The 26,407-nt window shown below is 41.2% G+C and overlaps 1 protein-coding gene across 1 annotated transcript in view; it reads right to left on the bottom strand.

Moving 5' to 3' along the window:
- Positions 1–26,407, bottom strand: part of LOC108793458 (src substrate cortactin-like) — a 41,882-nt gene that overhangs the window by 8,455 nt on the left and 7,020 nt on the right. The window contains exons 2-12 of the mRNA XM_018564409.1: positions 25,322–25,405; positions 22,322–22,395; positions 20,202–20,331; positions 17,976–18,086; positions 15,867–15,921; positions 13,049–13,104; positions 10,606–10,660; positions 9,385–9,495; positions 7,275–7,385; positions 3,844–3,899; positions 1,041–1,110 (exon numbers count right to left, since the gene is read on the bottom strand). Of these exons, the coding sequence (XP_018419911.1) occupies positions 1,041–1,110; positions 3,844–3,899; positions 7,275–7,385; positions 9,385–9,495; positions 10,606–10,660; positions 13,049–13,104; positions 15,867–15,921; positions 17,976–18,086; positions 20,202–20,331; positions 22,322–22,395; positions 25,322–25,405 (913 nt within the window). The remainder of the gene's footprint in view (positions 1–1,040; positions 1,111–3,843; positions 3,900–7,274; positions 7,386–9,384; positions 9,496–10,605; positions 10,661–13,048; positions 13,105–15,866; positions 15,922–17,975; positions 18,087–20,201; positions 20,332–22,321; positions 22,396–25,321; positions 25,406–26,407) is intronic.

The following is a 26,407-nucleotide window of genomic DNA, read 5'->3' as shown; positions in this document are numbered from 1 at the left end:
TAGCCAGTGGCGTACCAAGGGCAGGGTGGTTGAATCGATCTGCCCCAGGTACAGGTATGCATCAATGTAGACGGTTTTGGAGGAACTGACCTCCCTCTTAACAGTGTCTGCAGTGTCTAAACAATATATATTTTTAGGTATGCTGTGCAAATGGGAAAACATAACAAACATATGGTGGGAGTGTCTCAAATTTGAATGCAAAAGTGGAAAAAACATTTTGAGGCAGGGTCCCTGTATTGCATTGCATGCTTATTATTGAAAATCGTTTTGTTGTATAGCGGGAGGGGTGTTTAATTAATTGTCTGAGTACTCAATGTCAAATGTGCTGGGTACAGTTTTAACCTCTTTCAGGTTTTAATTGTTGACTTTGTCTGTCTTAAGAATATTGCCCCACTTTCTATTCCCGTGTCAGGGAGTCCAAGAGAAGAAGAGGAAACAATCAGACATCTCTTGCCACCACTATTGTTATTTCTTGTATCATGAGTCTAATTTTTACTTATGTAAGTGAACTATAGGAGAACGATAATGGTCTATGTTTATTTTGTATTTATACATTTGAAATTGTTATTCAATATTTTAACTTTGTTTTTCAAAAAACCTTTAACATATGACAAAGGATTTCCACAGCACCATAGCTTAGCTAAGAGACAATCTAGCAGTGACTGTGTGCTTTGAAGGATATACTAAAGGTTTTATTTTTTTAGTCCTAACTATAGTAAATAAAGTAATATAAAATCATACATGTAATATAAAATATAAAAATATAGAATAAAAATACAAACATGAGTAGAATTGACAGCGAGGAAACAAGTATTGGCTAAAAATTATAATTACAGAAGAAAAAAATTATATAATAAATTACAAAAAAAAAAAAATCTAAGCTACAGATACTTATAGAATATTATTTTCCCTTTCTTGTACTGTGTTATCAGAAATATAATATGCACAAGCATATACGTAGGCTTTATTGTGATTGCTCATATTTACACCCATAGCTCCTAGATTATTTCCATAAACATAGTCAAATTCATGAAACTTACTGGCTTCCAGAGGCTGTGTTTTCTGGTATACAGAACTTGGTGATTCAATGTCAGCAAATCCAGAGGCAGACTTTAGAGACAAAATGCGTAAAAAGGGTGAGTTACCTATACACAATGGGTCCTTCTTTAGGCTAGGTTCACACCTCAACGACACCCAGGACACACGTTGCCGCGCTGCCCCATTTCAATGGGGTGACATCCACAAGGCAATCGCTAAAAAAAGGTACAAGTACCTTTTTTTGCGACGCACAGCTTTTTTAGCCGTGTTCACTTGCACGGGCAGAATCGCGGCAGGAAACCACGCAATCCACTGGGCGCGACTGGGGTGCCTTAACAAAATAATGGCACCCACAGCGTGATCAGCTGCGGTCAGGAGTCGCCCAGGTGTGAACCTAGCCTTAATGTAAATTGCAAATTCTTTATGCTATCTATGTCAAATACTTCCTAGGCAGTTACAATGAGAACCAGGTTATTTAAGACGCATTTGGAAATAACTGAGGACTAGACACAACTTGAGGATCTGATGAATGGTTGTGATCTGCAACCATTATTATGGCATGCTTAGAGATAATCATTCATATGTTACAAAAGTATGACCACATGTATGGATCCCTTTAATATGTTATGGTAATGTTTCTATTTCATCAGATGATCCCAGACTGTTAGATGTAGAAGAGTAAGTAAATAAGTAAACCTGTATGTAAATGAGTAAGTAAACCCGATAAGAGAGAAACATGGAGGCTGCCATTATTATTATTATACAGGATTTATATAGCGCCAACAGTTTGCACAGCACTTTACAATATAAGGAAGACATTACAAGCACAATACAACCCAAGACAAGATGGTAAGGAGGGCCCTGCCCTTGAAAGCGTACAATATAAAAGGGAGGGGCAAGCGATACAAGAGGTGGTGGCTGTGTGGGGATGAATTGTTTGTGAAAGTGATAGCTTAGTGGTTAGGTTGAGGTGAGATAGGCTTCCCTGAAGAGATGAGTCTTTAGAGATCTCCTAAAGGCAGACAGAGTAAAAGATAGACAGGTTGGGGTAGGGAGTTCTAAAGGATGGGAGAGACTCTAGAGAAGTACCGTAGGCAATCATGGGAGGAGTTGACAAGGGAGAGAGAGCAAGAGGTCTTGGGAGGAGCAGTGGGGACCATTAGGGTGATACTTTGAGATGCGGTTGGAGATGTAGCTGGGCCAGAGTTGTGGATGGCTTTGTAAGTGGTTGTTAATACTTTGAATGTTATCCTTTGGGCGATTGGAATCCAGTGGAAGGATTGGCAGAGGGGGGTTGCAAACACTCAGTGGTTGGTTAGGTGGATGAGTCTAGCAGCAGCATTTCATGATAGACTGAAGGGGGGATAGCCTGTGTAGTGGTAGGCAAATGAGGAGGGAGTTGCAATAGTTGAGAGGAGAGATAATAAGTGAGTGCATGAGTAGCTTTGTGGTTTAATTGCTGACCTTTTTCTGCCAGGGACATTGGTTTTAATTTTCAGTTTGACTTGGAACAGGTATGCAGACTAGGAAAGCATATTTGTTGTAGGGTTATGGCTACAGTAGGGTATACACGGGATGAATTTCTGCCGATTTCTTAAAGCAACCGGCCATAATTCGAACAGTAGATGCCGCTGTCGGCACCCTTCCGCCCGGCATCCCTCAATCAATTGATTGAAGGAGTCTGTTGGAAAATGCCAATGGACGAATGGAGCTCCGTTCAGGTATTCTAAATACAATGCAAACAAACAGCATGGGGACTGTCACCGTATTCATATGGAGTCAATAGATAAATGAACAGCAAGCTCCCCACACTGAATACGTTAGTATGCTAGAACAACAAACAACGGTGCTGTTCTTGTTGTTCTCTTGATTTATGCAGTTTGGAAAAGAATGGATTCCCAAATACTCTATGTTCCTAATAGACATGTGCACTGCCAAAAAATTCGTTTCGTTTCGTTTTAAATTCGGATTTGTGTTATTTCGTTTTTCGGGATTCGGGTGTGAAAGTCAATTCGGATTCGGAATTCGGATTCGGAATTCGGATTCGGACGAAATTCGGTAGCGTTAGTACGAACGTTCGTTTCGTTTTCTGTTCTTATTCGTTTCTTATTCGTTTCTTATTCGTTTCGTTCGTTTGCAGCAAAAGTGACATTTGAGGGGGAAAAAATATTTTTTTTCCTTCTCTAATGTCACTTTGCTCCAACGAACGAAACGAATAAGAAACGAATAAGAACAGAAAACGAAACGAACGTTCGTGCGAACGCTACCGAATTTCGGAAATGGAAATTCGGATTCGTTTGCATTCGTTATGTCTGTAATTCGGAATTCGGATACATCCGAATGTCCGAATTTACGAAAATTCGTCCGAATTTCGATTCGGAACGAAACGAATCGCACATGTCTAGTTCCTAACAGTCAACTAGCTAGGGTATGAAGTGCTGGTAAATGTATTATCATCACATCTAAATAATATCACTTGGCCATGCTATCCTTTTTATATTTACATATAAAGTAAGCAAGGTTTTGTAAATGCAATTAACACACTGAGTTAACAGCACAACTACTGATTATAATTGCTCTGACTCACAAGTTTCAATACAATGAATGATTGAAAACTTTACAATTAGATAAACAAAGCAAACTTCTCTGGTTACATCATACACACGGTGAGGCTGAAGGAAAAAATGATGATAGATTCCTCCATCCACGTTAACAGCATGGTGAATGAATCTTCCGCTATGTACATTCGCTTCCTATGTACCCAGCCACTACTTGATAGTTAGCTGTGCAATATGAGCTTCTCACCTTGTCCACACGATCAGTCTGTACTCCAAAGCGCCCTCCGAATGCCTTTGTGTAATCTAAATAATAAAAATAATTATAATTTTAATTAGTTTAGTATTTTTTATTAGTGAATAAAGCATTATCTTTTAGGATTTAAAATGTCAAGCAAAATGTGGTAATGACACTTCAATGAACACCTAACCTGTGATATATTACTTACTATAAAGTCAGTATGCACTGATACCAGTATCGGTATCGATACTGATATTGGGCATTTTCATGAGTACTCGTGGAAATGCCCCTGATAGTGAGCGCCGATACTGCACTAAATAGATTTGGCTGCTGTAAGGTCCCGCCGATTCTAGTAAGTTAGTGCCGATAATGCTTTAAATAGATTTGGCTGCTTGCTGGGGACCTCTTAGGAGCCTTGTGGGGACCTCGTGCATCTCCTCCTTCCCACCACCCGCACAGCCATGGTGAGACCCTATCGCCTGCACAGCCATGGTGAGATCAGGAACAGCACTGGGGAGTCCCGCACATGCCCGCACAGCCCTGGTGAGTCCCGTACCAGCCCGCATGAGACCATGCCCGCAGTCCCGGTGAGCAAAACAGAGCATGTAGCTTCATATTATTCTGCATTGCTTTAAAATATATTCCTGGGATGTATAGTCCCTCTGCAGCTTGGAGTCAGTGGCAGAACTACCAAAGTCACAATGTTTGCAGCTGCGTCTGGGATCTGGTGCTCCCCCACTGACATAAAATCATTTGTCTGTATTGTTTTGTTTATGAAACAAAAAAAAGCACAAAAAAAAGGTATCGGTAATTGGTATCGCTTGGTACTTGAGGAAAAGTATCAGTACTCGTACTCAGTCTGAAAAAAATGGTATTGGTGCATGCCTACTGCACAATATACAGTATATACACATTTCTAAGAAATGTTTATGCCTGGTTCACACCTAGGAGTTTTTGAGCAGTTCGAAAAGCGCTTTTAACTGCCCAACACAAGAAATCCCATTGTTTTCAATGGCCCTGGTTCACACCTAAGCAGAAAAACGCCAAATTCCCGAAAAGGTATAGAAGCTTCTTTGGAGAGTTAAAAGTGCTTTTTTGCCCCATAGACTTCTTTGGTAATGCCCAAAAACGTGCAACAGAAGCATGTTTAACATTTTCGTGAGCGTTTTTTGCACGTTTATACGCGCGTTCTTCCTTTGGCCACAATGGTTTATGAGCTGCCAATAAGAACACACGCCTTCATCTACGCGTGTTAAAACGTGCATACAAATGTGCACAATGCGCATAAATGCGCATATAACTGCAAGCTGTTCACACATCGAAAACGGCCTAGGTGTGAACCCAGCCTAAGGATTATGTGAAGTAATCCTGATATATTTTCTGCTAGATCTTTGCTGTACATTGGAGGTGTAATCATCATACAATACTGTCACGTTGGTCATGAACTAGAAGCAAAAGCATGGCTTCATTATTATGGGTGTGCCTTATACAAATAGGAACCAAACATGTGGCAAATACAGTACAGAGTAGACTGAGAGGAGACAACTATAGGCTCTGTGTTTTTGTAAACAGTAAAAATAACTAAAATAACAATGGTTTCAGTGAATACACGTTCATGCACATTATGAGAGTTGGGCAAAGAAATGGCCTATGGTATGTTCCAGATCTAGGAAATTCCAATGCTTCTCTCCTTTCTGGTCTGATCTCTCTACAACAGGGGTGCACACAATTTTTGTGTTAAGATGTACTTTTCAAATGGCGAGCTACATGAGATCTACCAAAAAAAATAAACTTCCCTCGCTCTCTCTCCTGGCTGTCTCTCCTCGCTCTCCTGCCTGTCTCTCCTTGCTCTCTCTCTCTCTCCTGGCTGTCTCTCCTTGCTCATCCTCCTGGCTGTCCTTCCTCTCTCTCCTGGCTGTCTTTCCTCGCTCGCTCTCTCTCTCCTGGCTGTCATTCCTCGTTTTCTTTCCTGGCTGTCTCTCCTTGCTCTCTCTCCTGGCTGTCTCTCCTTGCTCTCTCTCCTGGCTGTCTCTCCTTGCTCATCCTCCTGGCTGTCCTTGCTCTCCCCTGGCTGTCTCTCCTCTCTCTCTCTTTCCTGTCTGTCTCTCCCCGCTCTCTCTCCTGGCTCACCTTCCTGTATTTTGCAGACGGTGTAGTGCAACAGGCTGTGTAAACTAATATTCTTTGATGTAATACATAGCAGCACTTCAACCACCAGAATCCACCAGAAAGGTGTCAGGGAGCTTGGCTCAGCAGACTCAGGCTAATAGGTAATCATGTGTGCAGCTAAATAAATATACCAAAATAGACTAATTAGACTAATGTCTTTATTCAACCTCAAATACTATGTAACTATGTAAGAATAAAGGGGCCACCATTCACACCCTTCCTGATCTACCAGCATCAACTGTGAGAGCTACTGGTAGATCACGATCTACCTAATAGGCACCCCTGCTTTACAAGTTCAAAACATTTGTAAACTGTATATATTGTTGCTTCTAATGGGAAAATTGGTTACACCGCTTTGACTAAAGTGTAAATCATTCGGACTCTATTTGCTCGTTAACTAAAAACTTAATCTTTCATAAAATAAGTGTAAGTTGCTTGGCTCGTATGCTGATGATCTGTTTTCCCTGCTAAGTAAACTATTGCCCTGCTGTATGTATTTAATTTGGAAGTTTGCAGATTTATGTAAAAACATAGGATCTCTATGACAACCAGAATTGGGAATGGGAGCCTGATTTAATATTTATCTGCTTCTTGGCAACATGAAACATAAAAAACACATATTTGGATTTTTCTTTTATTATACTGCATTTTTATGGGACTTTTATACCCATCACAAGCAGAGAGGGGTGTGCTAGCCTGGGTGACTACTGGATATGAGTACCGTGCTAACATCTGATTAGTTGGGCATATTCACATCAGTCCCTGCCCTCAAGGAGCTTACTATCTAAGGTCTCTATCTCACATGCATACATATGAGGGCTGATTTAGACAGGAGCCAATTAACCTACCAGCATGTCTTTGGAGTGTGGAAGGAAACCGGAGGACCCTCGAGGAAACCCACGCAAGTACAGGGAGAACATGCAAACTCTTTGCAGAGAGTGTCCTGATTTGAATCAGGGACCCTTAGGCACCATTCACATTGAGCGATTCGCAAATCGCGCGTTTGTCGCGCGATTTGCATGATATCGCGCAAATGCTTGCATTGAGCAAGCTAGAATCGCGGCATAATCCGCTCCAAAAAGGGTCCTTCTGTAGCGATGCACCACCCGCGACAGCGACGGACCAGGCCCCATTGCCATGCATTGGAGAGCGATATCGCGCGGTAAATAGCCGTGATATTGCGGGAATTACCACGCAATAAATTGCTCAGTGTGAATGGGCCTTAATGATAACCACTATGCCACTGTGCTGCCCTTGGCTCTACATGTTACCTGTCTGAGATTCATGGGGCTGTAGTTGTTCCTTATGGCTCCAGCTGTGAGCAGATTTATCTTGTCTGTCTTTCTGTACACCAAATTTCCCTCCAAATCCTTGAGAATGATCTATTGAGGCCAAGATAAATATATCATTATAAATGGAAAAGCTACATTTAAAATTGAACAACAGATTATATTATTTACAAATGTGCATCTTTCATATATACAGTATAAAAACAGTGAGCAACATGAAACGAAACAGAAGTGCTTTTTAAATTTATATTGTTAACTTCAAGTTATCAGCAATAGGAAATCTATAGTTTCAAATCTCTGACATTTTAGCAGTAATCTGTGCAGAGCCACAAGGTCTTGGCCCTGCCCTGTGCATGGGCACTATACATACATAATACTCATACAAAATGGCACTGATCACACTGAATTTAGTATTATTTTGCCGGGGGCATCCATTGCTTTTGCAATACAACATTAATCTGGACATATACACATTTTAGATACAATATGTAAATTATTTGCCTTCTGCAATTTATTTATTTTTTCCAAAATATTTTTTTATTCATTAGGAACAATACAAAAACTGCAAACAAGAGTATAAAAAAATTACAGAATCATGTAGGTGTAACAAAATAACACACAATGTTGGTAAAGGGCACACAGCATATGTTATGGTACATCTCACAGCAACTGACATGCCACACAGAAGAACATAGTAAATTGATGTATTTAACACCAGGGGAAGAGACCATGTCTTTGTAGAGCAAACGAATAAGTAATCTAACAGTAACGCGGGTTAATTGAAGCTCAACCAGGTGGATACAAGTGGCAAGGTCTCAGAGGGAGAAGGGGGTACATGGGATGCGAGTATACCCTAGGGCTAAATCACAATGGAACGAATAAGGCTTAAATTGAAGGAAGAAATGTAATGGAGATTAAAAAGAAGAGGGAGGGAGGGAGCAAAAGAGTAAAAAGTTTAGGTAAAGAGAGCTCAGAACTTGGGGGGGGAGAGAGAAAGGGAAGAACTGATAAAATGAGAGATAAAGATAGAAAGGGTTGGAAGGGTAGGATAGATAGAAATGGTAGAAAAGATAGACAAAGGTTCAGACAGGACACTGTCTGTAATCTCTCCCTGTGCTTGTTGGTACTCTGCTTGCTTGTACCGGGTACTCTGATTTCCTCCCGCACTCCAAAGACATGCTGGTAGGTTTAACTGGCTCCTGTCTAAAGTGGCCCTTGTATGTGTATATATGTGAATGTACAATATATAAAGCACTGTGTAAATTGATGGTACTTTATATAAATATCTGTAATAAATAAAAATAACAATCTAATGCATTTTAGGGGCCCTAAAATTCCCCCTTCATCATGGCCCCCATCTTTTACAAAGGTGTGCTTCAACAGCCAATTGGGTAAAAGAAGCAAATCAGCTAGTTACTACTAATTTTAAATCATGCTCCATTAACCTTTACATCACGTAAATCAGCACTTGAAGCCCTGATAGGGGATGATAGCTAGGGGATTACCTTTATTTAACTTCATTAACCTCCCTGGCGGTATTCCCATAGGCCTACAATATAAAACAACAAATTTCCATGAAAAACAATGTACCGCTTTGGGATGCCAAAATCCTGAATAATCATACTGCCAGGGAGGTTAACATAATTTATCCACTCATGAAAAACAAATCTCTCATCACTTCTGCCCAATTCACACTTGTGAATGGAGCCAACTGCATGAATCTCACAAACTACTCTGTGAGACTCATGCAAACAGCTATGAACTCTTTGTGCCCATGCAGGTGCGAACATGCGCAGGTAAACCCAGCATGTGCGATTACATGTGAACACGGCTGGCAGCTGTCATTGCCTTGAACAGCGCTTCCCATCCACAGCTGTTCAAAGATAAACTTGTGGCACTCAAGCAATCAGCCCCATTTGCAAGAGTGAGTCTTTGGATATCCATTCATGTGCAGATGCTTTTCATATGATCAGATAAATAAAGTGTATAGTCAAACAATTTAGTGAAGATTCTCAGTTTCTTTAATAAATCAGCCTCATTACCTCTAATATCATAGATTCACAACTTTGTGACTATCATGGGTTCCACATACCTGTCTGAGACTGATGTGGCTGTACCTCCTCTTTGTGGCTCCAGCTGTGAGCTGCTTTATCTTGCCTGTCTTTTTGTACACCAAATTTACCTCCAAATCCTTTTGAATAATCTGAAGGCCAAGTAAAAGATGACAAGTGAAATAAAGTGATTAGAATAATGACGAAATGAACATCAGGAGTCATAATTTTAGGCTGACAATCCTGCACCTTCATAGATACTAGAGGTGTACAGAAATTTAATTTTCAGACCGAAACCGAAAAAAAAAAAAATTTGTCAGGCCACAACCAAATTCTTTTTTTTCTAACCTTTTAAAGTTTTTTTTAATATTAAATTTATATTTTTATTTACTGTTGGGGGCTCTTGGGAGATATCAGGGGTCTAAACAGACACCTGATATTTCCCTTTTGAAATAGAAAAATAGATTTAGGACACAGAGTTCTAAATCTTTTTTTGTTCTGCAGCCCCTGTTATGAATCAGCAGGAAGCCTCTATGCTGAGTGTTCCTGTCCATATATAAACTGTGGATATAGCATGAGTTACTATGTCCACAATCTTGAATGAACAGGAAGCAATGTAGATCACTTCCGGTTCATTCATAATTGGGGACACAGCAACCATACTATGTCCTCAAATTATTTACAAATGCTCAGCGATCAGCTGATTGTTGAGTGCTTGTAGCCAATCTCCATCCCAGTCCCTTCGGCTGTCACGGGAGGCTGAGCGGGGTGGTATGGGAAGAGAGATCGACCTCCTGTGACATCGCTGCTGACTGCACTCTCCTTCCCGCCCTGCTCGGATCTCCTTCCCGCCCTACTGAATGCTGCTCTGTGTCAGAGGGGACACAGAGCAGCGCCCAGTGAGGAGTAGAGAAACTATGGATGCACCACAATTTCTTCCCACAAAATTGTACTTTCGGCATTTTGCAGAAAGTACCATTTTCAGCCGATATGTTTTGGTGGCCAAAATTTTGGGGCGTCCCTAATAGATACAGTACAGTAAGCAAGCATTGGCACCTTAGGACAAGAAGTGTGCTACTGCCAAGATCACCAGGTGAAAATAAAGGAACTGGAAGTCTGAACAAAAATTAACTGCAGCCACCGGATCTAAAGACTGGTAACAGCGATATATAGGATTTTTGTTCTTGGTTTTAAATTCAATCTGCATTGACTATTACTATGAAGGTTGTATACTGTAAATTTTAATAATGTCACCTGCTCACCTTGCTGAGATGCGTGTTGCTCCACCTGAGCCTTGTAGTCAAATCCTACTGCAGACTAAAAAATACCGCACTGTAAATGGACCAAATTCTAAGGCAACATACAGTAACATAAATTTTTCACATTTACATAGTAGGACATTTTTATCTAGGAAAGTCTAGGAAATATGCTCCCCATCATGAGATTAGATGTTTGGCATCTGCCTTGTACCTCGTGTCTGTTTTTCTAATGTTGGGGATAATTTCCAACTTTCTGAGACTAGCAAGGGGGACATGTTTTAGAATAAAAAATACATGCCACAAACATTTACACTCTTCCATTAAATTGGACCACCAATACTTTATATACAAAGGAGCACATGCATTTACAAGTACCTACAGCAGAAGGTAAACAAAAAATATTTAAAAAAATATCTCCAAATACGGTATGGGGGAGTATGTGATTTACTCCATTTATGAATGCTGGCCCAATCATGAAATGCTGCCACACTATGAGGGTGGTCACAGTGTTCTGGGTTGCTAAGAGCTCATAGCAACTTGTCATGCTCTCTCTGGCTTCCTGCCCAGCTCACTGACGTCATCGGCCAGCTCTGGCTGGCATCCTACCGAGCTCCTAACAACCAGTGAGGTCAGTGAGCTGGGTGGGATGGACAGAGAGACGCTGATAGGCGCCCATCCCACGGCATCTGCGGCCACCCCAATTCCTCCACATACCCTCTACTGCCTTAAGGCCAGTTCAAGCACTATTGCAAGCACTATTTTTGCAGATTGCACTGGACCGGAATGAAGGCACTAATGTGTCATGCATTTGGGTGCGGGTATGTGTTTTAGTGATTCTGCGCTGGATAAGTGAATCCGCCGACCACAGACCGTAGCGAGACGTTGGATGGATGCTGCGGCACCCAAATGCATGACACATTAGTGCCTTCATTCCGGTCCAGTGCAATCTGCAAAAATAGTGCTTGCAATAGTGCTTGAACTGGCCCTATGTCAGTAGAGGGTATGTGGAGGAATTGGGGTGGCCGCAGATGCCGTGGGATGGGCGCCTATCAGCGCCTCTCTGTCCCTTTGAGGGGATACGTGCGTTCATGGAAGAAAGGAGCCTTTCTTCCATGAACGTGGAGACACATCACCCGCTGACCACAGACCGTAGCGAGACGTTGGATGAATGCTGCGGCTTTGAGAGCTTTCGTTTGAGCGCTTCCGGCTGCTTACCACAGCCACTACCTCACGGTGAGTGTACCCTTTGAGGGGATACGTGCGGCATCGACCCTTATCCCAAACATAAGTTCACGGAACTCTCTTCACTATATTTTTTATCGACACATCCCACTAATTAACATTATTTTTTCACGGTGGTTTATCACCAACACTCAACTGCTTCACAGACCCTGTGGGATTAATGACCCAGGGTAACGGTGTTTTTTAAGAAAGAACTTAAATGCCACAAAATTCATTAATTGTTGGATGTTTTTGATTTGTTTAATATATATATATATTTTTTATGATTGTATTTTATATTCATTGATGATATATTGATTCAAATTTGTATATTTATTTGGTTCACGATCAGCTCACAGTTTATTGTGACATTGACACGTTTATTGATTGTTGTGGGCGCTGCATAATTTAAATTTTATTTGGGTGCGGGTGTTTGCACTGTTGGCGGTGCATTGACTTCAATGCACCGCCATGCCCGCTCCCGCTTTGAACGCAGGGAGCCAGCCAGAGTGTGATATAGTGCGTTCCAGAGCCTGACCGCTCGGGAACGCACTGTTTGTGGTGTAAACCAGCCCTCAGGCAGCATACAGGGTAGGGCAACCCTGATGGAAACACCTATAGGGGTGGGTTCTCAAATTTGGCTGCCAAAGTGGAAATATACTTTAACTTTCCTGGATATAAGGCTGCTTTAGGTTGCCGTCAGTGCTAGCAAAAATGCCAAGACAGAGATAAGAACAGGACTGATTGACTTGTCAAACAATGATGTATTTTCTGCAGTAGTTGACTGTGTTGACAATTGATAACTTTTTACTTGTGAATGAGGCCTAAGCAAGCTTTTAACAAGCTGTAGATGCTGGCCATATGTTTTGCACATTCTCTGTATAAAATTCATTCATGAAATTGTTCATTTCATGGTCTCCAGACTATTGTTTACAAGTAAAGATGCATTAATACTTGTGTGTATTGCCAGTTATGGCCAATATTGCCAATTCTGGATAACCTATGCATAACATAAGCCTACATGGGATTACTTTAACAAAATTGTGTTTTCAAATTTATCATGCTCTCTGTTAGATTATATTTATTTTTCTTATCTTAAGATTGCTCTATACATGTCATTTATTTTGACATGTAAGAACCTCATACCACACAGCTGTCCTTCCTCTAATACTAATCAATAACCCTCCCTATCAGTAAACATTGCTGTACTGCCTACACATATTACCTTGTCCACACGGTCTTTCTGAACTCCATAACGCCCTCCAAAACCTTTGGAATGGTCTGTACAGAGAAATGAGATTAATAAATATAATAATACATACGGTACAATGAAATGTGTAACTGTCTCTCAAACTTTCACTGAATATTTTTAAGATGGTATTTTGATCAGGTATAGGGTCAATTCAGTAAGGCCCAATCACGCCAAATTTTCAATATTGTGAATTATTTACAATTTTTTTTTATTTAAACATTTTTTTTTTCCAACTCACTGTTATTGAACAGATCTGATTACTTTAAAGCATTATAATAAAATGTTTAAGTTAATTTGTATGTAAGTCAATTCATAAAGATTATTGCACGGGTTTTCAGTTCTTAAAATACCACTAGCTTCTGTCTGACATTAATTGTGTAGTTATATGATGTTTCTATAACCAGTTAAGCTCCAGAGCCATTTTCACAGTTTACTTATGGGCCCAAAAGTGATAAATATTGTTTTAGGGGAAAAATAAGGATTGTTTTAAGTAGATTTGTCTTCCAAATGTTATTTGATTATATTTATTTTAAAAGGCCGAAGTAAAAAAAAAAAAAAGCTAGTATTAGTAGTAAGGGCTCGTTATAGTGACCATAAACTCAGGAGTTAAAACTTAAAAATACATTTAAGTACCTTAAAGGAGAACCATGGGGTTAGGGATTTTCCCCATAGTTCTCCTTAAGGTAACGGGAGGACACAAACTAGCGTCCTCCCGTCACCCTAAGCTCAGTATACCGCGAGCTACATATACTCGCGGTATACTGAGACGCCGCAGTATAATACTGAGACGCCGCAGCTGAAGCGGGTCCCGACAATTATGTCTGGATCCGCCTAGCTGCGTGAGTGACAGCTGGCTCTGCCTATCTAGAAGCAGAGCCAGCTGTGTCCCACCCCCTCCCCCGTCCATTCCGCCAGTCAGCGCTGGAGGAACGGAGCGGGGAGGGGGAATCCAGCCCCTCCCCTGTCACGGCAGAGAGCCGTGACAGGATCGAGAAGTGAGCAAACGCCGGTATGTGTTCGCTCACTTCCCGATCTACTGAGCCCACCTGTGACAGTCTCATTGTCACAGGTCGGCTAGAACTATGAGGTGAGTGAAAAGCACTCACCTCATAGTTCTCCTTTAACTACTAACAAAAATGTATTTTAATTGTGTATCACTCGGCTGTAAATGCTCAAATCATCTCATCAAGCTCACTCCCGTGATGGACTGCAATCTCAATATAAATCAATAAACTAAACATGAGATTGTAGTCTATCACAGGAGTGAGCTTGGAGCGGTGGCTACTTTACAACACACACGCATGGATCATGGGCAACATAAGTAGCCACCATCCAGAAGGAAGGACAGTGTCGGCATGAATTCAGAGATGATTTGAGGATCTACAGCTGAGTGATACGCAAATAAGATAATTATTGTTAATAGTTAGGGAACTTGAATGCATTTTTAAGATTTAGACACCTGAGTTTAGTGTCACTTTACGGATAACAAAAGGTAAATCTAGGGTTTACTAGCGAGGACTTTAGTTTAAAAACACAAAACAACAACAAGAAAAGAGAAAAATAGTTTTCTCTACTTTTAGGTTTCCCTGTGTAAAAAAAAAAAGATACAATATCAGTTTTATGTTTCCATTGTAACAAACACTGACACGGAAACACCGTTTCACCTGATCAGTGCTGAAAAAGCTGCTACACAGATGGATATTTTGGCAGTCACACTGACAGCAGATACTGTCAGCTTTGGGCCTAACGGGGAAGGGCTGTAGGATGTAATAGGAGTCATTCTAGGTTGATATAAGGTACCATAAAAAATGGCAAGCAGTGGTTATATACATTTTTCATCAGAAAATTACCAGGAAATAAAATTTACAAGCCTAGTAAAATAACTCAAGTAGCTCAAAAGGTATATACAGTATATGGTGTGTACAGATAACATTTGTATACACAAATCAGGATATGAAAGCATAGATTAAATGCAGACTCTGCTCAACTTCCTTTGTGCAGATTCCATCCAACTTCCTTTTTTTATTTTTTCACGAAATATACTGTAACTATAAGGAAACGTGGTCAATTAAAGATTGGTGTGTAATCTTTAATTCAGCAACCATCACAAAATTTCAAGGCTTCCCTGAGAAAGCAAGAAGGCACTCCAGGAGGTCAAGACACCCTGGTTGAGAAAGGCTGATATAACACATTATCATATTGGTTTTCTGAATACTTGCCTGTTCCGAAAACAAATAATAATAAAAAAGAATAAAAGGGGAGTATGCTACATTCTTGCAGACCAATCTGATAGCTGCCACATGAGCTTTTGGAGGTCAGTACAATAATGCTCTAATGAAAACGGTCACCATTCCGGGATTTGAAGTGAGGTCTGTGAAGGGAAGTGAAATTAAGGGTATTGAACCCGGGCCTGATTTACTAAAGTGTAATGTGAAGAGACATGACTCTGAGAATGAAACAAGGCATGAAATGAGGTCACCTTCCTGCACATCAAACATCTAATCATGTTTACGGGAATTTGAACCTTCCTCTTCACATAAATGGGTGATTGATGTACCAACAAATGCACATCACTTTATCTTACTTCAGACTTTAGTAAATCAGGTTCAGGATCACTTCAGTTCACCCTTAAGAAAAGGCCTGGGATTACTTCTCTTACTTTACACTTTAGTAAACCAAGCCCCCAGTCTGTCCTTGGTGGTGGTGTTAAGTTCTTGCATGCTGCCTGTCTATACATAGCCTTTCTGCTGAATGGTGTATGCCATATATAAAGTTATAGTAATTAACTCACCTTGCTGTGAAGAATGTTGCTCAGTCTGACTTTTATAATCAAATCCTACTGCAGACTAAAAGAAAAAAAAATAAGAATTTATAATATAAATGGTGTAGAGATTTTGATTTCTTCAATATGTATGCTGAATATTTTTAAAGTAATGATTTTTTTGAATTATGCAATAAAGCCGTGTTAAGAGCAATGATGATTGTCAAAGTACAGTAACCAATTAGATTTCAGGTTATGGTAGACACTAGAGAAGAGAAGATTTCTGGCTGGTGGCTTTGAGTAATTGTACAAGAACCAGGACAGTAAGGACCAGCTGTGCTCATAAACTCCTAAGGCTGTGTTATTCAAAACTCTCTTAGTCTTAAAGTGGAACTTGACCCACCAATTGAATGGTCTCTCAAAACAGTTACTTCTAAGGTGTGCCAACTGTCAAGGTTGCCAGTGTGTCTATTTCAACTCTCAAACTACCTTTCCAGCCCTCAAATGGCTGGTGTCATAGCAGATCACATGTGCAGCACCATGAAAACTGCAATCTAAATAGAGGCTAAGATGGCACCTTCCTTGGCTGTAAAGGATAGGAGGGTGTAGTTACGCTTTAACCACTTGAAGACCAGGTGTTTAGACCCCCTTCCTGGCCAGGCCATTTTTCATTGTTCAGCGCTGCAGTACTTTGACTGACATTTATTTGCAACGCTGTACTGAAATTAATTTTATACCATTTTTTGGGGACACATAGAGCTTTCTTTTGGTGGTATTTATTTTTTTCTATATTTCAGAAAATTTACTGAAATTTTTTTGGGGAAAAAGTGTTTTTTACATTATGTTAGGAAACAAATATTATTACCCAATTTTTTGGTAAAATATAAAAGACGTGGTCACGTCGGGTAAATAGGCACCAAACATGTCAAGCTTAAAAATTGCGTGCACCTGCGAAATCGCAAAAAACGACAATAGCCAAGATTGACCATAGGCGACGCTTTAAAAGCTTTTACCGTTCATCAGTTTAGTGTTATCAGTGATTGATGGCCCTAAAATTATCGCTCGCACTGCGATATGTAACATGTGCGGCGTAATGGGCGCAATCATTGTTTTCGCAGGTATGCGCACCTGACGCATGTTTGCATGCATGTATGTATGGGTGGGGGCTTTTTAAAAAAATTGTGTTGTTTTAAATTCTTTTTTATGTGTGACTTTAATTTTATTTTGGAAACTTTAATTTTTATTCCTATTTGGTTTTTTTTTTCCACTTAACTTTATTGCCATCACATAGGGGGCTAAGAAACCCCTCTATGTGAGAGCAAAAAATGTGGCAGGTCCTCTTTATGGAGACATCAGGGGTCTCCAAGGCCCCTAATGTCACCTAGGACCCCCCTGAAGAAGCTGATGAAGCAGAGATCTGTTTCATCAGCTTCTCTCCAGTGTCTGAAGCTGGAGAGTGACACAAGAATGTGGAAGTAATGTAATACACATCACTTCCGCATTCTGGCAGCGGAGAGGGGACCAGAGGGAGGTCGTGTACCGAGCTCCCTCTGATCCCCTGTGACAGAGGCCGTATGCTGGTCCCGGGCTCGCACCGGGCACAGTGAAGCCCAGGACCGGCGTGACAACGGGAGGGGGGGCGCGTAGGGAGGAGGGGGGGCACGGGCTGGCAGCTCATACAAGCGATCCGCCGGCTCTATAGCCGGCGGATCGCTTGTATGTTAACAGGCATCGCTGCCTGTTTTTAAATCGCGTGTATTTCTCGCTCGCGCGCCCTGCGGCGCGTGCAGTTAGGCGTGGCTGAGCGGACGTCTAAAGACGCCCGCTCAGATATAGAGACCTCTCGGCTGGCCATTAAGCTGGCCATACACTGTTAGATTTCTCTTGTGGAATCCCACTGCTGGCTATTGTGCACTGCTCCTGTAGCTGCTGAATATCTGACCAGTGCCAACATCTGCTTTGATGTAGGCACTGTAAAGACAATAATTTTATACCCAGCTCCTTTGGCAAAAGTTGAACTGGGTGAAGCCAGCAGGGCTATCCATAGCTCAATTTCGAAGCTGTGGGTGGTCAGCTTTAGGGAACCATGGAAGGCTGCTAGATTATATCTGCTGTTAGCTACCCAGAAGGTACACTCACCTTATCACATCTCTCCTTTTGCACTCCATATTTGCCCCCAAAGCCTTTAGCTGCATCAGTCTGCGAGGAGTGTTTTTCCACGTCTGCCCTGTAGTCATGACCCAGAGCATTCTTGTAAAGAGATGGAAGGAGATATCAATACACTTTAAATGTAATTATTTGTGCATGCATTAGTTTCACACATCTAGTTCAGGAGTCTCAAACTCAATTCAGTCGGGGGCCACTCGACAATATTTTTTCTCCCATTGCGGCTGCTTGCCAAATTTCCTACTTCTAAATAAAATGTAACTATATCCAGTATGGTACTACGGACACAAATATACTCACAATAAGGCCCCATTCATATATGTAGGTTTAGGTGCGATTAGGGATTTCTGCATCAGGAACTTGCGTTTTCCTGCAACAGGAATCCCTAATCTGGCATTTACAAGTGGCAGCTGTCACCCATTAGAGTTAATGATCAGATGACAGCAGCTGCATGTAAACATCTGCACATCGCATGTAATGGTATATAATATGATTACATGCGGTTAGAAACATTCTCCCTGGATGCACAATCGATGAGTCCAGGGATAGTAATTGATTCCTACTCATATCACATATCATTACATGCTGTGTGCAGGCATTTACATGCAACGGCTGTCACCTGATCAATACCTTGAATGGGTGACAGCTGCTGGACACAGGAATCCCTAATCGCACCTAAACTTACAGATGAAAATGGAGCCTAATACATTTCCCCCCATACACATAAAAAAAATTACACTACCCCCACCCCCACACATATAAAAAAAATACTACCCCTGCACATTATACAACCTCGTAGCCCCCCCGCACACCATATATGAAAAAAAAACAAAGAGCCTCCTCTCCTGCTTACCTTTTTGCAGGGAGGAGGCACAATCCCTGGTGATTCAGTGGTTGATTAATAAGATCTGGTGCAGACCTTACTAATATATAATTTCGGCCAGCATTCACTGAAGAATTTCAGAGCGCTGGCCAAAAGGATCCAAATGCCGGTGAACACTGGCACAGAGCAGCAGCTATGCGGTCTGCATCCGACAGAGATGCAGACCATGTAGCTGCTCCTGCAAGTCAGGTATGAGGTCTGTGACCGCGTACCTGACTTGTCAGCTGGCTGCGGGCCACATAGTACTTTGAGAACCCTGATCTAGTTCCTTATACCCACTAAATCTCAACCATTCCCAGTCTCTGTAGCCAGGGGTCAATACAAGTCATGAAATATAATGAGTGAGTTGTGGTTAAAAGCTTTAACAAAATCAGGTCTAGGTGTATAACCTGCCAACTCTGACATATACTAAAAGGGCTGGTATATGAAGGTATATATGGGCATATGTGAGCTGCAGCAGACATCAGCCTCCATGTACTCTGGTTTATCGAAGAACAATTAAGAATTAGTGCAGCAAAGATCTGTTTACATGCTTAGCACTGGGCTTCTAGTATGTTCAGAGAACAAATGTGGTGAATATGAGCAAACATGGGCCTAAAGTATTTGTATTGCCAATTTTTAAAAAAGTTTTTGGATAGATTATAAAATGTTTAAACCCACTGTCAGTCTATTTTTTTGCTGTCTCTGTCCTATTGGGGAGATTTTCCTTCACTACCAAACCCAGAGACACAACAGGAAGTGAAAGGAAATTCCTACAAAGTAAAAGGAAAATTCCCTACTTGGATAGTTGTCCCCCAGAACACATGTCCCCAGTTGTCTTTTTCTGGTGACAACTGTAAATTATTGGATTCTTATCACTTTCTGTCTCAGTAAAATTGGTCACCAGGACAAATAAAGAAGCTGGATCTACGGTACCTAGTGGAGAGACTGACAAACCATCCATAAATATATATTCTATTGCATATTTATTTACACAGACATCTGAATACATTGGAGTGTACAATTCATATCCATACTATCTCCATGTTTGTTGTCTGTGTTCCCCTTGAGCGATTTCTCATTTCCTGTTGCCAGCCAAGAAGTGGCAGGAAATCTCAGGTTTGACCGTCATCACTAGGACGAGTTTCTATTTGGAGATTTCTCCAAACTGAAATTGTTCCAGTCTCAGTGATAGCTGTTATTGGGACAAGAAGGAAATCTTCTCAACCTCACAAACAGAAATAAGAACCTAACAAAGGATGTAACCCTTCCCATACACTATATCCAAAGCTGAAAAAAAATAATGCTAAAGTTCCACATTGTGAATGCCAACTCACCTTGTCCATCCTGTCTCTCTCTGTTCCAAACTGTCCTCCATATCCATATGAGGCTCTTGGACCTTCCTGCAGCTCCTTTTTCTTCAGTTGTTCGTGCTCTTTAGAAACATTGCTTCTTAACTGACTTATACTTTAAGAGAAAATAGTAATCAAGAAAGGTTACAGTCTTTACATTTTCATATCTTTTAAGTCATTCAAAGTCATGACCATAAACAGCTTTAGTCTGCTGTCCCAAGTAATTTTGTACTGGAGCAGCTCAGTCTACGCTTTCCTATTCCCCTGCTGTAGGATCCAAACACATTCCCAGCATACAAGGCAACTACTGAGGGAAGTATGGAGGCTGCTGACCTCTTCTTCTAAAAATGCTAGTATCCTGGCCATGCTGATCCCATTCTTTAATACTTTCTTGGCTGGGAACAAATATGAAGAAAACAGCCACCAACCTAAACTGTGATCTAACATCAGAATTGGCCAGCAAACACTGCCAAATAGTCTTCCCCCCTCACTTTGGCAAACATAGCCAGGCCAGCCACCACCATCACAAATAACTAAACACTGTCCCTCCCTCATAAATAGGCAATTGCCTCAAATTACTAAATGTCTTGGCTGAGTTAGTATTGGAATCACCTCTGCTGCTGCAGATGTGACCTGGTGTGTCCTCCTTGAAGGAGTGTACTGTGTCTGTGAGCCTGTATCACCTGCACCACTGCCCTGACTGCTGAGGCAGAAAGACATTCAACAAGCCTTCACAAGGTTCTATTTATATTGGCACTGCTGGTGTAATGTTACTGTGTCAGTGAGCCCACCCTCCCTCAACTCCGCTAACAGATAAAAGACACCTGGGAGGAAGAATTCAAAGAAGCAAGCAGTGCAATAAAAATGGCCCAGGCTATGGAGTACTGGGAAGTAGACATGTTCTCCAGTTTCTCAGACATCTTGATGCTGAGTAAGGAAAGAATAAAGATGGCTGCCCAGGAGCATACGCCTTTCAGAAAAAGTCAACAATTGCATGTTTCATTTTTCTATCCTTACAGGGTCCTTTTATGGGATTGGCAGTTCAAACAAATGTACAGTGCCAGAGCATTAAACACTCAAATGTTACATCTCCTTTAAAAATATTAGTCATGAGAGATGTGATGAATCGATGACATTGCTGACCCCTTTCTGAAAATGCTAGTTGCCTTGCTGGCACGCTGATCCTTTAACTTCAGTGCTTTTTGAGTTACCAAACTTGAACAAGTTAGAGGAAATTCAGAAGTCCTTATGTGCCTGAGTCTGAGTCAGTGAAACAAAGAGACGGTCGGCGTGACAGCCAGGAAACTAAAGCTGGCCATACACCTATAGATTATCTGCAGATTTTCTATGGTCAGATGGAAAAGTGCAACAGATTCCTCCAGCTACGCTAAACTGTGTGGATGGAGGAATCTCCCACTGGGCCAAGCTTCAGGATCTTACTAGTCGGCCCCGCTGGCTCTTAAAACACCTGAACAATCTGATTGGATGCAGGCATTGTTCAGGTGTTTTGAGAGCCAGCGGGGCTGACTAGCAAGATACTAAAAATACTAACAACAGCATACAAAGCCATCTACAACTCCGTCCCAACCTACATCACTGACCTCATTTCAAAATATCACCCAAACCGTTCTCTCCATTCCTCTCAAGACCTCCTGCTTTCTAGCTCTCTCATTACTCCCATGCTCGCCTCCGGGACTTCTCCAGAGTGTCCCCCATCCTCTGGAACTCCTTACCCCAATCTGTCCGCCTATCTCCTATGCTGCCACCCTTAGGCGATCCTTAAAAACCCATCTCTTCAGGGAAGCATACCTCATCTCAGCATAACTGCCTTTTACTTCCTCCGATAACTCAATCCAAACAATTATTACCTTTTATATCACTTGCCCCTCCTACTAGATTGTAAGCTCTCACGAGCAGGGCCCTCCCAACCCTATTGTTCTGAAACTGTATTGTACTGTAAATTGTATTGTAACTGTACTGTCTCCACTATTTTGTAAAGCGCTGAGCAAATTGTTTGGTGCTATATAAATCCTGTATAATAATAATAGTATTCTCAATACAAGTAGACATCCTGTTCAATTTTGCATTTAAAGAAGAAAGCTTACTTTATATGCTGAGGACGGCCAGATCCTTCAATGGTTTTAGCCCCCCATCTTTGTTCCTCTTCAGTGATGTCATTCTAAGAAAGGTACATTTTTATTACAACACATAGCACTGAAAAAGTAAGCATCCATTCAATATATTAATCGGCACAACAAAATAGCATGTCAAAGTTTATTGGAAAAGTAATCAGTTAAAGATTCTGGGCATACGAAGTGTGCCCAAAAATGTTGACACTGTAATTGGCAGAAGCTAGCTGTCAGTTTCAGGAGCATTGACATCTCCTATGTAAATGAAGCCTGCTTTATTCAGTAATACGTCATAAAAAGAATTATTACATTGCCTATGTGCAGATCAAAGGCTTGAAATAAAAAAATTAAATAAAGATGTTTATGAGGCTGTTGGAGCTTATATTATGTAACGCTTAACTCACATATTGTAAGCTCCAACAGCCTCATAGATGCCTTTATTTAAATTTTTCTTTTATTATGCTTTATAACAGATTTTATAACAGTCCACCTATAAAGCCATCCACAACTCTGCCCCCCGGATATATCTCAGACCTTGTCTCAAATTATCAACCTAAACGTCCCCTCCGCTCATCCATTGACCTCCTGCTTTCCAGCTCCCTTGTCCACTCCTCCCATACTCGCCTCCAGGACTTCTCTAGAGTCTCTCCCATCCTCTGGAACTCCTTACCCCAACCTGTCCATCTCTCTCCCACCTTGACTGCTTTTAGGCGTTCCCTAAAGACTCATCTCTTCAGGGAAGCCTATCCCACCTCAACCTAACCACTGAACCTTCACATTCTCACATAATTCATTCCCACAGCTACCACAGCTACCTCATGTATCATTTCCCCCTCCTCTTTTAGATTGTAAGCCCTCGGGGGCAGGGCCCTCCTTACCATCTTGTCTTGAATTGTATTGTAACTGTAATGTCTTCCTTATATTGTAAAGCGCTGCGCAAACTGTTGGCGCTATATAAATACTACTATGTAATAATAACAAAAAAGATATACATATAACTTTGGGACAATATGCAATGACAAAGATACTGTTGAATCTACAGGTCCATAGCTGAAAAAGAAAGAATACTCTTGTTTATAGGAAGTGTGTGAGCTCAATTGTTATTGATGTAAATGCTCAAAGGTGTGTGGAACTAATGGTGCCTAGAGACTTTTTAAAATGGACATTTTCAGCAACTTTACAAGTCTGCATGAATAAATTCCCGACGTCACAATATACAGCAACAGCATTTTTAAGCATACATCTATACTTTTTATCATTAGCAAACAATCCTTGAGCTCCAGAGAAGGGACTTTTCCACGGCTGTGATGACATCATCAATCTCCTATACAATGCTATTTTGTTCTGGCAATACTGTGTTTAAAAATAGCTGACTTTCAAAATACAAAAGAATACACATATGAAAGCAAAATAAGAACATTTACCCAGGGCCGGATTTCCATTTTGGCCGCCTGTAGGCTTGAATTGAAATCTGTTTAACTTGAGCCGGAGCCCTTGCCTGCTGCGGACCTGCCAGCTTTTGCATATGGTTAGGGTCCGCATCAGACAAGCGTTTTACAGGGAAGCCTTACACAGTAGGTTCCTTCCCCTGCGGTTGCGGAAGGCGGTGGTTCCTGCAAGAGATGCTGGTCTTGGAGCAGGAGGGTGTACTTTGTGTAGACTGCACCCTCCTTGCTATTGCTAGATACCTGCAAGGCACCCTTCTAGGGTGTGCCTACTCTGCCTATTGATAAATCCGTCCCTGCATTTAGCTCACTTTGGTTTAGCTCAAATAAAATTCCAAACTGCTGGCATGGAATATTTCTGCTTTGTGTCACACTAATTGAATGGCCCTTGGGCCTTAGCCAGGTTTACTGGTTTCCCTATTCAAGGTTTATTCTGACTGTTTTCTAGTATGCTAAATGAGAACTCTGAGATGAGTGATTTCCACTCATCCTCATAGTTAGAGCCGACCTATGACAAAGAAGCTATCACAGGTCGGCTCTATCGAAGGGAAGTGAGCAGAAACATGCACCGATCTGCTCACTTCCCGATCGTCTCTCTGCAAGTGAGGCGTGACTGTCAGTCACTGCTCCCCACAAAGATTCCACCCTCCCTTCTTTGATCCTCCAGCGCTGAGTGGAGGAACAAATGGGGGAGGGGGCGGGCACAGCTGGCTCTGCTTCTAGATAGGCAGAGCCAGCAGTCACTCACGCAGCTGGGTGGATCCAGACAGTATTGTCGGGATCCGTCCCAGGTGCGGCACTCTCAGTATATCGCTGGCTATTGCCCGCGATATACTAAGCTTTGGGTCACGGGACGAGGTTAGTATATGTCCTCCCATAACCCTAAAGACAACTATGGGGGAAAACACTTACCCCATAGTTCTCTTTTTAATATCTGTTGCCAAACTTACTTGATTGTGACCTTTGACCGCTGAAGCCTGCACCAGCCTCTCCCGATATTGCTGTTTTTAATAATAAGCAAATAAAGTGAGATTTTACTGCTTAAAGGATGTGCTAATCATGCTTTTTATGCACCAATCTCAGACCTGCACGACTCGAACTTTGACTCTAATGTTTGTGGATTCAGTCTCTGGTTTGATGTTTGGCTTTGGTTCTGTCATGGTACTTTTGCCATGTTTTTGTATAGTTGGTTCTATCTCCTCCAGAATATTACAATGCATTAATCCTGGGGGATTCTGGTATGGTAGAAATGTCTAATCTCCTCAAAAGTGTCTGAGGTAGGTCAAGCGCACCAATAGAATGGTTACTGTATAAGCGTGGTAGCTGCAATTGTTACAATAGGATAAGGAGTCAGTGTGGTTGCAGAAGTGTTAAAAAAAGATCAAAAAGATTGCTACAGTGATCAGGGCCACCAAGACATTCATGACGTGGCTCCATGACAGTAATGATATAGTTTTTAAATAAAGGTTTAACTCTTTAAGGAGGAAAGATATATTGGCTGAAACAACATATTCATAGCCTTTTGACTTACCACAAAGTCTGGATCAGTTTCCCAGTCATCCCCACCTTCAGACTGATTTACTGAAACTTTGTGTCCCGCAGCAGCCTTCCACATCTGTTGTATAAGCATGTAGAAGATGGAGACTGTATTAACTCTTATCAGATAAATGAATCTCAAAAAAAGCACAAAAAATATATTTTGCATACTTTCTTTTTATTGTTAGATGAAATGAGGAAGACTTAGAACCTCTGTCCATATTCCCAGTGGTGAGGTTTACCCTCCCCCTACTTCCTGTCTTGGGGACAGAAACAGATTTGGAAACACTCATTGTATAGTGTGTTTAAAAAATATATGTACATGATGTGATTGGTAGGAAAAAGATTCATTTATTATATACCTGTACATAGGTTCATGTTACATAGTTACATAGTATTTGAGGTTGAATAAAGACATTAGTCCATCAAGTCCAACCTATGTTGTTTAGGGTTATGTTTAATAACAAAAAAAATATTGGTTAATTAAAACAACTAATAACTAAATTCTCTCCAGGCATCACATGTTACATAATTGTTCCAGGTAGATATGTTGGCGATGTAACTAATTGGCGATTTACTAATAGTTGCCATTGAAAAGGTAAGCTGTGTTGTTGCATATGCTTTGGTCCTTTTAAAAAAAAGTTATATTTAAAGGGCAATTACATTTTCCCAGGTGGACTACTCACTTGACTGCGCTGACCGATAAGCAGCGCTTCTTGGGGATAATTCAATTTTCCCAAATTTACTTGGGAAAGAGGAATTACCTTTTTTTTATAGTTTCAAAAGGTTTTTATTTTCAATAAAATACAGAGTAAGTAGTGCACGTACACGAACATCGTGAGTGTGCATATATAGTGGTATAGACATTGGCATTGCTATATAGCAGGTAAATGCTTATCAAATATGGCGTACAGTAAGCAATCGCCTAATCTTTACTAAAAAGGGGTGGGGACCAACTCTGGCAGGGTGTCCCGTTAAAGCAGTCAGGAACAAACAAAAAAGAGGAAAAAACTAAAACAAGACAAAGGGAAGAATGGGTAGAAAGAGGGAGGGAAACAGAGGGTGGTGTGATGCCCGATCC

Source organism: Nanorana parkeri, unplaced genomic scaffold (genome assembly GCF_000935625.1).
Source record: "Nanorana parkeri isolate BGI_ZX_2015 unplaced genomic scaffold, ASM93562v1 scaffold749, whole genome shotgun sequence".
Taxonomy (NCBI): domain Eukaryota; kingdom Metazoa; phylum Chordata; class Amphibia; order Anura; family Dicroglossidae; genus Nanorana; species Nanorana parkeri.
This window is presented reverse-complemented; position numbering and strand designations above follow the sequence as displayed.